The sequence below is a fragment of the Halyomorpha halys genome, unplaced genomic scaffold, assembly GCF_000696795.3.
Source record: "Halyomorpha halys isolate HHAL.00 unplaced genomic scaffold, Hhal_1.1 Scaffold158.1, whole genome shotgun sequence".
Classification (NCBI taxonomy): Eukaryota; Metazoa; Arthropoda; class Insecta; order Hemiptera; family Pentatomidae; genus Halyomorpha; species Halyomorpha halys.
In genome coordinates, this window is record NW_027107138.1 from 890320 (window position 1) to 906741 (window position 16422).

A 16422-nucleotide genomic window follows, 5' to 3' on the forward strand; every position below is an offset into this window, starting at 1 on the left:
ATCCTTAACAATCCCTGATAATCCTCCGAGGCGTCTGAAAAGAAGATGGTCACGGGACCTTCTAATTTAAATTAATGTTTGAATTGCCACTAATGGGTGGTTCCTTCCCAAGATTTTCAAGTGTATATGAAACACAACATATTTACCTATTGTATTATTTTGTACAGTTGTAAATTAAATAAAATAAATAATTCTCCTCTTCTCGATTCAGGTTTAATAAAATTCCCTTTCCTCAGCTCATCGTGTTTAGTTTTACGACCAATTTAACTGGGTCGTTTTCGTTCTTTCAACATTAAATGTTAAGAATGGCGTAAATTTTTACAATGCTTATGTTTTATGTATTATAAATATTATATTATAATTTAATAATATCACATATTATTTCATATATTTCCGTTGTAGTGAAGGGAAATGCTACTAACATTATTTGATGTTCATCGACAGCCAGTTGGAACACGAAAAATATTTTACTAACAGGTCTTCCCGTAAATTTGATCTTAATTTTGCCCTTTAATTTGTCAGAAATAGAAAAATCCTGATGAAATGTCTCTTCACACTTAAGTTAATAATGTATGTAATATTCCTGATGTACAAAATTATCTTTTTATTTATTTTTTAACTTCACAAATTAGTTTAAACGTCTTTTTTTATTTATATAACAATTAAAAACGTAAAAGGGACTGGATTTTACCAATAAATTTATATTTTAATGATCAAATGGAATTCATCAATCAATTAAAAAGCAAGACAAATGCCCTTTACAGTATTTTACATATCACGTAGAGATCTTATTATATACTCTTTGATAAATAGATATTTGCGTCATATAATATCTATATATATTAATTTAAACAATATTACACCCTCAAGCCAGTTTAGGTTTATCGTTCACTCCACCATATGAAATATTACCGATCAGTTACAGCAAATGGGTTTTTCTAAAATAACTGTTTATTAACATTTTGTACCTGTTCCTTTAGTCAAGAAAGGCTACTTCCCTGACGTAACGAGATATACGACTCTTCCTGAATATTATCAAAATCATGCTCTAAATATCAATTCTGGGAAAAATAGTTCAATTCTATCATATTGAAATTCTTTAGAAAAAAAAAAAAAGAGTTCTTTCATTTCATGTCATTTAATGTTGTGAACTCAATCCATCTTGTTAAGATTCATTCCAATTTCCAAAAAACTGTATGTCTACAATGAATTGTAATTCAATCTTAGTACTGAACGATCCGAATAGAACTTTCAGAAGACCTCTTAGTAGTGGGGGAGGGGGATTTAATCGCCGTTACCTATGATTCCAATTGAGAAGTGGATTTTCAAAGATGACTGTAAAAGATATACGGAATCTTTCAAAATTTTAAGTAGCTATGATTAACAGACAGTAGTTCTAAATTGCAACCAACAACAATTTGGATGAAGTATTTTTTTTCCCCAACCCGAAAAAGTATTGGATAAGTAGCCACCATCCATAGAACGGACAACATAAAGAAGGTAGGAGTTTACTTCTGAACACAAACATGGTCCATGGGGTTGATGACATTGGTTAAATGTTACTGAAGATCATCCAGTGTATTGGGTAGTGGCAGAACAGACGTTATACTTGAGGTATCCCGACAGGAGGAAGTCCTAAAGCTTGAAGTCTATAGGTCTTGGAGGTCATTCCAAGGGTCTCAAGACTCTTGTGGACAATTCAACACTAAGGCTGTTTAGAAATGCTCGCACTGGCAAGCTAAAATAGGGGAGTTCTCCAACTAGCTCAAAAATGAAGACACAGGAGTGCGTTTGCAATGAAGGGAAGAGCAAGGTTCTTAACATTTCGAAATAGCTTTGTCCTGTTTCTATGTTGTTCTAGAAACAAACATAAAATTGAAAGTACTGAATAGCTCAATTTTTCTTATTATATATGTACGAATCAGTTTATGTTGAATATATTTACAATTTTTATTTATTTTTTCCTCACCCACAACTATCTTTCCTACTCTATTTAACGGCAAAATAAACCTGTAATGTTATGTGAAATTAAAGTATGCATTTATATGAGAGCTGTTACCTCATGACAGGGAATGGTGTAAGTGGTAGAGGGAACAGTGTGAGCGAAATGGTATGGTGTCGCCCTGATGAGTGGAAATGGGAAGCCAGGAAATGGTACGGGCCTCGGGTAGAGAGCCGGTGGTATCTTGTAGAGGGAAGCCGCTTGGAGGTCGGGGGCCCGCGGGGTAGGTAGGGCGTGGTAGTGGGGCCCCAGCCAGGGGTAGTGTGGCCCCATCGGTCCCGCTTCCATCCTTCCAGACTCTTCGCTCACTTTCTCAGCCACTTCTTTAGTCGCTGTAACAGAGAGAAATCCATCATTATAGGGCTTACTTAGCCAGCGTATATTAGCATGTCTGATAAAAGAAACAGAAAGGGTAGGTCATAGAACAAAACCTATTTGATATCATAGACCAACCCAACAACTGGAATAGGCCAATTCAATTCTTTGAACTGAACCTATTCCCAACGATTCACTCCTTCTGGTGGATCGATCCTTTTTTGCCTTATTTTTTTCTAATTAAAAAAAAAGGGGGGTTCATTGAAAAAATAACTTAAATTCCCTAATTTCGTAGTTTTTCAGGCTACTTTTTCTAAATTACAAAAATACTTTTTATTACATTTTAATAATTAAAAACTTCAATTCTCATCGAGGTTCTTCACCAGCTGTCCAAAAGTAAAATAAAAACTCAAATATGGATTTAATTAACTCTTAAATGGAAAAAAAAAATGTTTTCTGTTTTTTTTCTGGCTCTGTGTCCAAAATGTATGTCAATGTTGTATACAAAATTGATGTCTATATTTTATATTTATAATCAAGAAAACAAACTGAATAGGGCCGAAATTTTTACTATATATAATAAATAAATATATGTACAAATTTGAAAATTATTACAAATTGAATCAATATAAAAAAGATCACATATAATTACATTAATCACATTTTTTTCTTTGTGTTTTATATACTTTAATTTTAAATAATTTTCAAATTTACACATGAATTTATATAGTTGATTCTCATATCTATATTATATTCTTTTTTCATTCTCAATTTTAATATTACTATTTTCCATGCATATTAGTATATATAGTTTCAATATTCTTATATTACACTATACATTTTGTTCAATACTACTTATGTACTTATATGATGTGTTATCTTATTATGTTTCTTGTTATTCTGTAATTTCATTGTTGTTGTTATCTTGTTTTTGTTCTTATCCCTGCTGAAGGCCTGAAATGCAGGCTGAAACGTTGGAGCTAATAAATAAGTGTTACTTATTTGTGTTCTTCACTGACCTCCCCCTACCCCTAAACTATTTAGCAATTTCTATGAATTTAGATATATTGAACATAAAAAATTGTTTTTTTAGATTTGTTAAAATCTCAAGAACTAAGCTCATAAGCTTTCATTATATTACATGTTTATTTTAGGCTTTCCAGAAAATTATTGGGAACTGTCAACGTTCTATTTTTTTTTCTGATTAATAAAAATTTCATTTTAGATTTTTAAAAAATTCCATATTATAGGAAAACATATCAAAAAGGTGAAATATTTAACACTACAAGTTTGTTTCCCACCCTTGTTAGTGCGCTTAGGTGTGGTTGAGTTTAGGAAAAACTATTCAACCATGGAAAAAGATACATACAAAATATTATTTTTATTGATATACTGTTAAAATTACTTATTTATGAAGACTGTAACTATTATTTACTTGTCGCTATCGGATAAAAGTTTTTTTTTTTTTCATCTCGTCAAGTAAAATCTTGATTATAAACATTTTATTTGTTATCACTTTAAATATAATGAGTGAAAAGTATAATTATTAATATTATAATTATATTATTAATGACTAGAAATAATAATCAATATAATTATTGACTTTTCTTTTATATTTCAAGAATTTTACCAGGAAAGAAATGATATCTGGAAGTAACTCGGAAAGTTGAAAACAGATGGGCAATTAGAAGAAAAAAAAGAAAGAAATCCCTAAATTGTCCATTTGGTAAATTCACAAAATAAATTGACAAAATATTGATTTTCCGCTATTCAGAAAAAAAAGTCTGGTTTATGAAAAATGATATCTCAGAAACCATTGGACATGTAGAACTCTATTTTAGGGAATTTACTCTACTTTAAATAATGTGCTACGATGTTTTTTTAGTGTAGGTAGTTTTAAGGTTATGGAGCTCCGAATGAAAACATGAAGGTTTAAAAAAACCTTTAGAAGGCGTAAAAAAAAAATAAAAATAAAATTAAATTCAGAAGGCGTGGGAATACTTTAATATTTTCATTTTACTGGAATTTACTGTACTCCTTGTAAAGTCTAGATAAAAACTGAATTTTTTTCTCAAAGGAAATAACACACATTTTTTTTTTTTTACTCAAACAAACTCAAAAATGTAGTTTGTTTCTCCAGTAACAGAAGTTTGTAACTCCATCATTTCTTCTTCCCCTAGCTCTAAAGGGGTTAGGAGGAAAACTGGTCGTCAGATTCACCAATTTTGATTCTAAACTCTATTTTTCATTAAGATGAAATACATTTTTTTCTTCCTATTGACTCTTGTACTGATGGTTTCATATCCCACAAATGTACTTACCACAAGCACTTAAGCTCAGTTTGGTTTCTCAGCTCAGGTAGTTCACATAATTACATAGGGAGCGTTTTTCACTATTTCTATATTTCTCCACACTATATACTTCTTAAAAATGAATTTTTAAAATTTTCAAATAACTGTTTCCAATTTTAGGCCTCAAACACGGAGACTGCCTTTAATATTACTCATGTGTTCACGATCGCCAATGATTACAGATTTTATTGACAATGTAGATCCAAACGTGGATGGATTAATAAATACAGTAACATAAACGGAATGTATATTTCATTTCGATCAATCTGGACAAATATACTCTCGGATTTGATTGGTTAATAAATATTATTTTTGTTCGCCTATTCTGGAGGATCTAAAACGAAGCACTTAGTTACTTGTCTGGCCATCGTAAACATTCGAAAGAATCGATTTTTCGTTTATAAACGATTTGGTTGAGATTGATGGTGTGAGTGTTATTTCTACATTATCTGGAGAGAGCATTCATTAGTTATGAGAGGTGAACTTTGATAGGTAGTGTAAACAGAGGAAAGGGCTTTCATGTTCCAGGGGCCGACAGTAGATAAAGTTGATGGACGATCAACACTTGGATGAGTTTATGTTTGTTCTCGTCGTCTTATTGAGCGTATCTACACACGTGTTTGACAGGAAATTTTGGCACCGTATACCTCTTTTCCTTGCCAAAAGATTCTAAGTAATAGTCGCCCTTCGCAGTCTTAGTAACCTATACCCTCTACCCTAAACCATGGTATTGTAAACCCGCTGTATACACGTGGTGGTCTGACAAAAGAGCTCATCTATACACAAGCTAATTTATTGTTTAAAAATACCTCATTGCCAAGTCAGTTTATGTAAGTGTTCTTTTTTTACTGCCCACGTGTCCCCATTGAGTAAATATTGATCTTACAGTCTACGAGTGAAAGATCATAAAATTATTATTTTTTGACATGGACATTCTCGTTGTTGATTTAAAAATTGTAATACAAAGGAAAATATGAAGAAGGAGTAATTTTTAAGTATCAATATATCCCAGCTGTTTCTTTCTATAATAAGTTATATATTACTAAATTTAAGACCATATAGCTTCCCAATAAAAATATATAAGAAATTCTAATCTAATAATAACAGTAACAATAAATACAAGTATAATTTATTTTTTTACGTTATTACAATATTCAGAAATCTTTCTCAAACATTATGTTGTTTTTGTGAAATGAACAGGCTAAGGCTGTATCTGCCCCTAATATTTCATGAAGGGGCCACAATATTTTTGCCCTACCCCTCCAATATTTCAAATTCATTAACTTAAAAAAAACTCTTAAAAAGTTGAATAAATAGTACAGGTAATAATGAAACTTCATCTAATGGAAAATTTTCCAGTTAATGAACATAAACTTCCTTTGTTGGGTTACACGATCTACCTTTACTAAGTATAATAGTTATAAAAAATTATTTTTGTATGCTTTGGGTTATCCACAGCAATGATGTTTGCCTAGGCATAGTGGTTCAGTCTCGGATACATTTCTAATAAAATTATGTTCAATATTAGACGATATCAGCTGCCATAACAGTAATGATTAATATTTATGTATTTTTTTATTATCTTGTATAGTACTGGTAGTTTAAATAATAATAACAAACGTAATCAAAGTAGTATCAACCTTCTTTAATCAAAACATATTACATGGCCAACGTTTTAGTACTAATTATGATAAAAAAAAAAAAAATCGATTATAGAATGCTGGTCTTGATGTACCAGTCAGCTGCTAATATTCTTGGGTTAGCCCAGCGTGTCAGATTCGTAGTGAGTACTATTTCTTGTCGTTAACTATTTTGGATTGACGACTTTCATGGAAGAACTGTATTCTTAATCTTTCTTAATTTGTTTTCTCTTTAGTTGGTCCAAGTCTGTTTTTTTAAGGCTTGTCGCCCTGATAATTATCAGAAAATTATCTGTCATGTTAAATTATAATTTTTGTTGTACGTATCTATTTCTGTAAATGCAAGCCATTTACTCTAGTGTATAGGGGTTGTCCCAAAACTAATAAATATATTATAATTCATAAATGAGCATTTAAATATCAGAAAATTTGCAGCCAGTGATAGCAAATATAATTCCATGGTGTTAATGAAGGATATAGCCCGTTTAAACGTTGTATATGAAAAAAAAGGTCGACTCTCAGATCTGCGCTATATCTATCCCTCATTTTCTCACGGTTTATTTATAATGTTTCCTGAAATAAGAGAATCCTCACTCAAGACTGTTGTAAACTATACTCCGAGAGGAACAGGTGGAACATATAGAAGGCTGCCATGTCAGTTTACGATACGAATGACCTCAATTTTCGATTTTATTTTATTCTTGACGTCTGGAGTAATTAAGGTTTGCGAAAAATAATTTCAGTTTTATCTCAAACGATAATTCTTGTTATTTATCTGGGCGAGGGATCTTATTCAGAGAACTGTATAAAAGGTTTTTACCTGGCTCGCCATAATTTAATGCTGTCCGTTCTCTGAGTTTATGAGCAGAGGCCAAGCATTATCAGCAATGAACGGTCTCAACTGGAACATGTCACAAATTCTATTTATCAATCCTATTATATTTGGAATGAAAACTCTAAACGATTATAAACAAAAACAAGGAGCAAGATCATCAAGGATGCAATGAGTGTTAAAAGTAGAAAGTAAGTGTCAGGGGAAAATATATAGTGAAAGAGAGATAGTTTATAGTTTGAAATTGATCTTCAATATATTTTCTCAACCTGATGGTAATGCAAACAAACTTTATATGTTTTCGAAATATCTGTATGAAGGAACAAGGAAAAAAATATCCATAAAAGTGGTGAGAAGTGGTTTTCAAACGTGCTTTTGAGCTATATCTTATGATAATGGGTTTGTAGAGAAACTCTGCGAGAACAAATAGAGCTCTGTCATGATTTTAGTTCTTTTTCGTGCAATTAATTGTTAAAAACTTTTTGTGAACAATTTTTATTATTTATCAATTTTTTAATTTGTCGGGGTTCTGGTCGGGGGAGTCTGGTCTTAGGCGGTTCTCCAGCCTGATATCTACTTTACAGAAGACCCACGTCAAGGCATATTCATCAATAGGTAAGAAAGGAAGGCCGTGCCAGGGGATGAGCCCTGGACACTGACTCAGGTAGAGGAGGTCTAGGTGAAAGAGTCTGAGGTAGAGCAACAGTTCTAGTTGCCGAGATAAAGCGGACGGACTAGAACTGTCATGATAGGAGCCAGCTTACTAGTTGCCGAGATGAAGCGGACGGACTATGATTGCTGGAGAAAGGGAGAGAAGATAGGCCATCGTCGAAGGTGGGCATATTAAAAAAACAACACTTGTGAGAATAGATTGGCAATGACCTTCTCTGACTCAAGTAGAGTGTAAGCCACCAGTGCTATGACTAGACCCGGAGAATAGGCTTGATTTCACGGATCAATCCCAGTGGCAATTAAAGGGCTCATGTGATCGGTTATCACTGAGGATTCACTCTTTTAACTCTACTTGAGATAGTTCCGTTGACTCTTTTTGGTCAATCTCTTTTTATTTTATAATTAACATTCTTACACATTACATATTAACATATATACATTTGTACAATAGATCGTATTTTTATAATAATAACATTATATACAATAGCTTAGCTTCTGTGACGCTTGTAGTGCTGGCCCCTGGCGGGTTACAGCGGCACTTCGTGCTCGCTGATTGCTACAAATTTATTTTAGTGATACTGTTCCGGGTAACCTACGGCAACCGAAAGGTTGAATTGAAGAGGACATCATAATACATTATAGCATATAATAGATTACAGGATATACTAGCGCCCATGTGGCCAACAGTCAAAACTAACCTCCACCAGCGCTCTCTGTGGTGAGAAGCAACCCAGACTAATATGAGATAGCCATCTTGTCTTCAGCCAGAGAAGCAGTTCATCCTTTCTTTTTGTTCACTCATCAGTAATATCTACCATGAGTGAGTAGAGTTACTGGAGTAGTTCCCAGTAGCAGAGGGGAGAGAGGCTCTGAAATGCGGAGGGAAGAAGGAAGTCCACCAGGCAATAATTAACATCCATCACCCCGTAATCATCATCAACCACCTCATTATCTACAATTCCATAGCCCAGCCATTCTAAATTTACTAACCATCTAATCATAAATGTTTTCTTTCGGTCACCCCCTACACCACTTGTAACTTAAACAATAGAATTTTATTTTTCATTCAATCATGTTTCATTTTTCAATTATACAGTCAACTCAAACCCAACCAGCCAACCATAAGTGAAGTGTCACTGGCATTAAGGTGAAGGTATGCTTCATACAGATACATATTACAAACTGCCACAGTCCAGACCAATAGGTTATAGTGATGTTATTGATTACATTCGTACCAAAATCATAAAACACACACGCGCATATATAAGTAAACAAAAAATAAGAAAAACAGAATCAAATATATAGATAATTAGATAAGATAGTTCAAAAACCCCCCTATCGTTTCACCGCACGTCAGAAAACCAAATTACTATTCTATAATTTCTTTTCTAGAACATCAGTAAAGAAGTTTCACTTCAATTATAAAATAGAATAAATAAAAACAAAACTAATCATACTCCCCATGTACAATATTTACATATGCTGCATGAGGATACCCGATTCAAGGAATAGAGCAGGGCTCTTGGAGATCCCAGCGCTGGCCTCTCACCTCTTCACTGGTAATGAACCAGTGCAGGCTGAAGTGCGCTAAAGCCGCCAACACTCATTATATGAGTGAAGAATTTCCCGATTGCCAGAACTCCATTTGCCGATCATATTTTACAATACTTTTTGCGGCTAGTTCCGTTTCAAACTTCGAAGCGGATTATGAGGATGAGTAGAACTGGATGAGGATTGAACCAGATGATTTGTATGGAATTTTAAAAAGTTGTTAAAAGGGATATGAATGGAAATGTACAAAAAAAAAAACTTAATTCAGCACTTGTTAGAAAATGAAAGGTGATTAAAAACTGTTACTGTTACTTAAACTGATACTATGCCAAATAATGCTTTTTAAAAATGTTCATCCGAGAAAGCTAAGAAAAGTTGGTATGAAAAACGCAGGAATTGGTTATTTTTTTATTATATAATATAATTGACGCAATTGGTTCACATTGAAAAAATAAGAAAAAAATAAAAATTGGCTTAATAGAAAAAAATATTTATATTACTTTCAATTAATATTGAGGGCAGGTAACATGTTTCTCAAATATATTTAAACATATACCATTCTTGTAAATTTGCAAAAACATTTATACTTTTTTCATAAAAAAAATATTTCTGGCAGTAAGTCGTATTTGAGTTACTCAACTATCGTTCTAGACCCCTCATATAAATCAATTCAGTAATAATTTCATCTTTATTATATTTTAGTCGTTATATAGAATAATATATAATCTTGATTATAAAAGATGTAATAAATAACCCAACCACTAATGTCGACGAATACAAAACAATTGTGTTACAAGACGGGAATAAGACTGCAAGTTAATTGTGCCTGCTGTGCTAAGGGTTACGTTCAAAGGCACAGGACACAGAGGTGGATCTCAGCCAGCAACACTCTTTCATATCATATTTTATCAATTAGTGGTCCATTAATACAATCCCTCTCTTTTGGCATTGTCTAGGTTTAATTGATGATAGTTATGACCTTTTTTAGTACTGATAAAGGCAGAAAGTGGCTAAACGATATTCTTTAATGAATATTTTTTATTTTTTCACTGGTCACTCTAAAAAAGTTTTCTGAAAAAAATAAACAGGGATCGCATGAAACTAAAATTACTTAGGCTAACTCAGGAAAGTAAATTCACATTCAAGGCACGACAAGGCAAACATTGGTGTAAAAATCCATTTTCTCGGCATGATTGCTGCAGATTACATAATTTTGATATAAAAATCTTAGATACTCTTTGGACCAAATAATATATTTTGGACGTTGAGAGATTGGAAAAATGGATCAAATTGTTCGACCAAAATTCTAGGCTTCGAACTCTCCCGTTCCCAAATGAAGTACTGGAGAAGAAGCCAATCTATTCTATATTTAGAATACATAGAAAATGACACTCTCAAAACCACGCATAAATCGATTAATTGACACACTTTCGGGTCCACCATGAATCGAAGTAAAAGTCAAGTGGGGGATAAATTTTGAGGTACTGTGTCAATTGAGTTTACTCTTAGTCCACTCCAAGTGAGAAAATATTTAAAAAATAAAGTTGATGTAAGAACTTCTGACATTTTTCGAATATTTATTTATTGTAAAAATACCAACTAATGTCAAGAAAACCTACCTAGAAAATGGTGTCACATGAGGTGAAGAGACGGGAACTGGAAGCGCTACCAGAGGAACTCCAAGAGAGGATCGATGAGGTTCCAAATTTATGGAAGAACTACTTATCGTCCTTAGTAATTATTCCGTTTGTGTTGATTATTATTTCTATTATATCATAATCAAATTTTTTTTTCACGGAATTTGAATAAAGGAAACGTTACTACAATGAATTTGATAATTCCTTAAACACACATTAGGTTTTTTTTTACTTTTACTCGAAAAAAAAAAAATGGAAGTCGTGCTGAGTCAAGCAAAATTATTTAATAAAGATTGTTAGTCGTCCAACAAATTGTGGAAAGGCGTCCAAACGTTTCTTTCCCTTTCCTTTCATTATATTACAAAAAGATGAACTGCGAAATGACGGTATCTATTGTACTGTTCATCTTCGTTCATGCTGGATCAATCATCATCAACAATGATGATTCGTTCATGGGGAACTGATAAAACATGTTTTCAAAGTCAGTTCTTTGAATAAACGTATGCTTTTGTACTGTATGACATCTGCCATGTTGGATAATGACGACGAAGTACCTACTATTTTTCTGACCCGCACCGTGTCATATCTAATAGTGCAAAATAATCTATTAAACTAACGGAAAAACATACCTACCGAACAGTAGGAATTGTTGTTGATTGTTTTAAAAATAATGAAATAATGGAGGGAAATGTAAAAAACTAAAGAGCAACTAGATGTAATATCATTCAAAAATATTTTCATTGAATATATTCTAGCTGTGGTGGAACCTCTGCCACTAAATATTTGTACTGCCTACCTGGGTATTGAATAAAAAGGTGAAATTGTCTGAGGAGGGAGCGGTTTTACGGCCTGATTCGAAGAAGTATTAAAGGCACCATTAGGGGATTGCGTTAAGAGGGGGGTAACTGCCGACCAAGAAATAAAAGAGCCGGCAACGGACACAATTTAGATACAACAGGGGAGGTTGCATCAGCTATAAACCTGCGAATAAAATCGCCGTAATAAACCGACTGTCCCTCGTAAAGTGTTCCAACCATCCTACCAACCCTACCAAATATATTTGATTTAATCCTTTGATGACGGAGTTGCCGATGCTTACTGGTTGCCTCTCTTATTTCATTTTTGATTTTTATAACTGAAATTCCAACTTGATCACGTTATCTATAAGCATTATAATTTTATTCCTTCTGACGTATTTGATGTTCTGACCGTAGATTACTGTAAGAAGACGGATGGGAGTTGCGGTCTAGAGTTATTTTATTGTATCAATGTTTCGATACAATTTCAGGCTTCCTTTAGGGCTAGCAACAAACAAACATGATAGAATAAAAATAAAATGGATAACAAGAAAAATATGAAAGAAAACAAACATGAAAATACAGATATTTTTATTTTTCTATTTTTACACTTTTAATTGTGTTATTTTAAATACATATTTTCAATCTTCTCATTATATCTTTTATATCATCTTCTTTCTCACTTTTAACACAATTTAATTTTTTTTTTATTATTTACATGTACCTGCTGGACTGATTTTCATTTTTTTTCTTCTTTTATACTTTTCTTACTGCTTGATATTATGTTTTTTCTGGTACTGTTTTTATTTTTATGTTAACATGGTTTTTATTATCATATTTGCACTTATACTAGAAGAAAGCCTGAAATTGGGGCCGAAACGTTGGCACGGTAAAATAAATATTACTTATTGGTGTTGTGCATTCCTTGGTCATGGTTATATTCATTTTTCTCCTAGATAATCGCGCTCCTAACAAGTTTTAGTTGTTAACATACGGCTGTTGACTCAAGAGATTTTCGAAAATGAGTTCCAATTTTACAAAGATTTCACTTAGACAATCCGCATTAATTAATATGAACTGTATAGTATGTAGTGTCCCAAAAATGACATTGATGTCTCTCATCATTCAGACCCGTAGTAATTGTATTTTTCCAAAAGAGTGATGTTGGTAATATAAAATCCATCTTCTAAAATTAATTAATTGAAATATTCTTTTCTGATATGAGTTATGCATTTTTCAAAATATTTTATTTAATTGAACAACTCATATGGCGAAATTGAGATCAATATAAATTAATTTTTTTCTGATCCTAAAGACAGTACATAATAAATGTATATATAATGCAAGAAAATTATTCTGCGTTAAGACATTTCTTTGTGTTTTACCGATACTTTTTTTTTTTTTTTTTGCAAGGAATTAATGATTACTTTTACTATGGAGGAAGGGTCCATATTACCCTCACTAAAAGTCTACAACTTAACTTTAATTAATAAAGAATTCATTAACTTAATAAATGAATTATTTTCTTACACAGTTAGTTTGGGACCATCAATTTATATTTATACTCCCCAATAGGAAAGCTATATTCGTGTGTGAACAAAATGGGGTTCACATTACCACCATTTCTTTTAGTGCAAACAGGTTTTGTATTTGTTATGCAGGATTGATTATAGGTATGCTTATTTTATAGAACGTTATTAACACCTTGGGGTGGCTACACACAATAAGGTTATTTAGAATTACTGTTTTTTTACCAACTCGAGCATAATACAGTCAAATGTTTAATATATATTTTATAATCCTTTATATAATACTGCACCTTTTTTGGAAAAGTAAGCTTATATTTATTACCCATTATATATTAAGTGGTGATTGGCGATAATGGGGAGTATGCTGTTATGAGCGACATCTGGCGCCTTTTGGCTTGTACTAAATGCGCCTCGGCCGTGCTACTCTAGATGTCGCTGACCTATCTTCAATAATAACAATCCCCTTCACTATTTCAAAATATATTTTTCATATTTCCTCCTCTCCCCCACCAAACAAAAAAGGAAAACAAAAAATACAGATCATTACTAAATAAATCTTCAGAATTAAACTATACTCAATTTAAAGCTAGTATAATGTCCTATAATGTAGTTTATGACGTTTATCTGCTTAGGAGTAGTAGTTTTTATGATGCTTGCTCTCATATTTTAGAAAATTTACTCTATTTGCTAAAATATATTTATTTACAGTTGCTTGGACAAAATTTCATGTGCAAACTGTATATTCATATGCAAGTATCTTCATCAAGCTACAACCCCCTACGACGATACGTGTCATAAACTACGATAGAATATTAAACCAGCTTTAATTTGAATACTAATAGACATCTGAACGTCGAATGGTTTTTGAGATACAGATTTCTCAACATTCCTTAATTTCCCTAATTCCTTCTGATTTGTCAGTCATTTTTTATGAAATCTCGCTTTTAAAAAGCTATCTATATCTCGGGAACTATTCAACATAAATAGCTATATTAGGCCTCATATTTTAGTAAATTTACTCTACTTTAAATGACATTATCTTACGTTTTCTAGTGTGGTAGGTAGTTGAATATTCTCGATAGAGTTCCGAATGAATTTTTTTTTTTTAATTTTTAAATATCCACCATTTTTTATATCTTATATATTATATAGCCGCCGTATATATTCTAATCTTGTTACTCGTTAATGTTATTTACATAATAATGCCACCATAATAAAACACATAACATTTCCTATAGAATTAATCCATTCAGAGTTGATCATAATATTTAGAAGTTTCAGCAAAAGATGAAGCCATAGAAATGGTAAATTTCCAACTCAAATAATTTCTGACAACTATTTATCGCATTTATGAATGCGCAGAAAAAATAAATATTTTCATTCATTTGATACAGTCATTCACACACATCATCACATTTTGCACACATATTCCTTGAATAAATTATGTGTGGTGATTTTTTTTTCTGATAAAAAATGGTGGTTGGGTAGAAGAAATACGTTGCGCTGCAATGGACAAATCCCTTTTTCGACATTGTTCAAAAATATTTATTGACTTATACATATTTTGTTCAGTGGCAAAATATGTATAATGGGTTCTGTAGTTGTTGTTCGTTAGAGCTTTAGGACGTAAAACCCACTGATCATCAACGCCCATGCTTCATATTTCATTTTATTAGATGTTTGGATTTATACCTTTGATATTTCAATATTTCTTTTTATAATTTTTTTATTTTGTTTCCATCACAAGATCTCTGTGAACTTAAATTTGAGATACTTAATTATTTTAATGTGATATTTAAATGTATTTAAATTTAGGGTTTATTCATTACAAAAGACTGATTTACATGACAGCTCTGGGGCTCCATTAAACCTTCGAATTCCTCTCGTATCCAATCTTTACAATTAAAATCCTTCGTAAAATCCTAAATACTCTCTACTTTGTCACCAATAAAATCATCAACAAAGACCTTAATGCTCCATTTGTAACCGATCTAGCCCGAACCAGATATCAATCCTTCCATTGCAAATTCCCTAACCACTCTAACCCCCACTTGCTTCTTCTTTTATTCCGCACAATCCTCCGAGGCTTCTGAAAAGAAGATGGCCTGGAGACCTTATATAGTAAAAATATTTTTAGAGTGCTACCAATGGGAAGTTTCACTTGATGCTAGTGCCATACCATTATGATTTCCTCAAAGTTACTTGATGTATTTTATGTACAGTTGTAAATATCGATAAATAAATAAAAAAAAAAATAGGGCTTAAGTCACTTAAACTTAACTTAAAGGAAGTTATTTTTTCTCTAAAAGAATAATACCGATTTTATGTTTTTGTCATTAAGGGCTACTGATAAACCTGACCCAACTCCTAATCTACTTATCCGTAGTATAGAAATAACATTTCTGAAATTAAAAACTGTTAAAAAAAAAACACAAAACTTTTTTTAATTTGCTTGGTCGACTTTCATTCCACATGGATGGCTTCTGTGGATTGTTTGTTTTTGTTTAGTGGCGCAAAACATTATTGGTCATCAACACCATTTATATCTTATTTAATTTTCCTTACATTTGTTTAATTTCATTTATTTATTATTGTTTTTTATTTGATTATCAATTATTTATTATTTTATTTTTTTTTTCCCGTTTAATGTTATATTTTTGTCAATAAACCTTTTGATTTTAAAAACTAAAACACTAGTTTTATTGTTTTATCATCGTATCCGAAGGTTTTCGAAATATTTGGGTTTAATCCTGAGCTATTGAGATGTGATGTGAAATATGGGCATTCTTGGAGTGCTGCTGCTATTGCATTGAGTTCAGCAGTGAATATGCTGCATAGTTTGTGGAATTATGTACGTTGAGTCATTAGTTGCGAACGATGATGCTGCTGATTGGTCTGATTTTGATCTGTCTGTATAGATTATAAATGATTCTGGCATGTTTTGAATTTTTTATTTATTGATATTTACTGTATAAAAAATACAAGTAAATTTGATCATAATGACATAATGATAATGATATGATACAGCATGTAGAGAAACTACCCAGTAGTAGAACTCTAAAATATTTTACAATATAAGGTCACGAGGCCATCTTC

The 16422-nt window shown here is 32.0% G+C and overlaps 1 protein-coding gene across 1 annotated transcript in view; it reads right to left on the reverse strand.

The window, feature by feature from the left end:
• The window catches only part of LOC106678758 (uncharacterized), a 211588-nt gene that overhangs the window by 51814 nt on the left and 143352 nt on the right, over positions 1-16422 (reverse strand). Inside the window, exon 5 of the mRNA XM_014417499.2 lies at positions 2060-2334. Within this exon, the coding sequence (XP_014272985.1) occupies positions 2060-2334 (275 nt within the window). The remainder of the gene's footprint in view (positions 1-2059; positions 2335-16422) is intronic.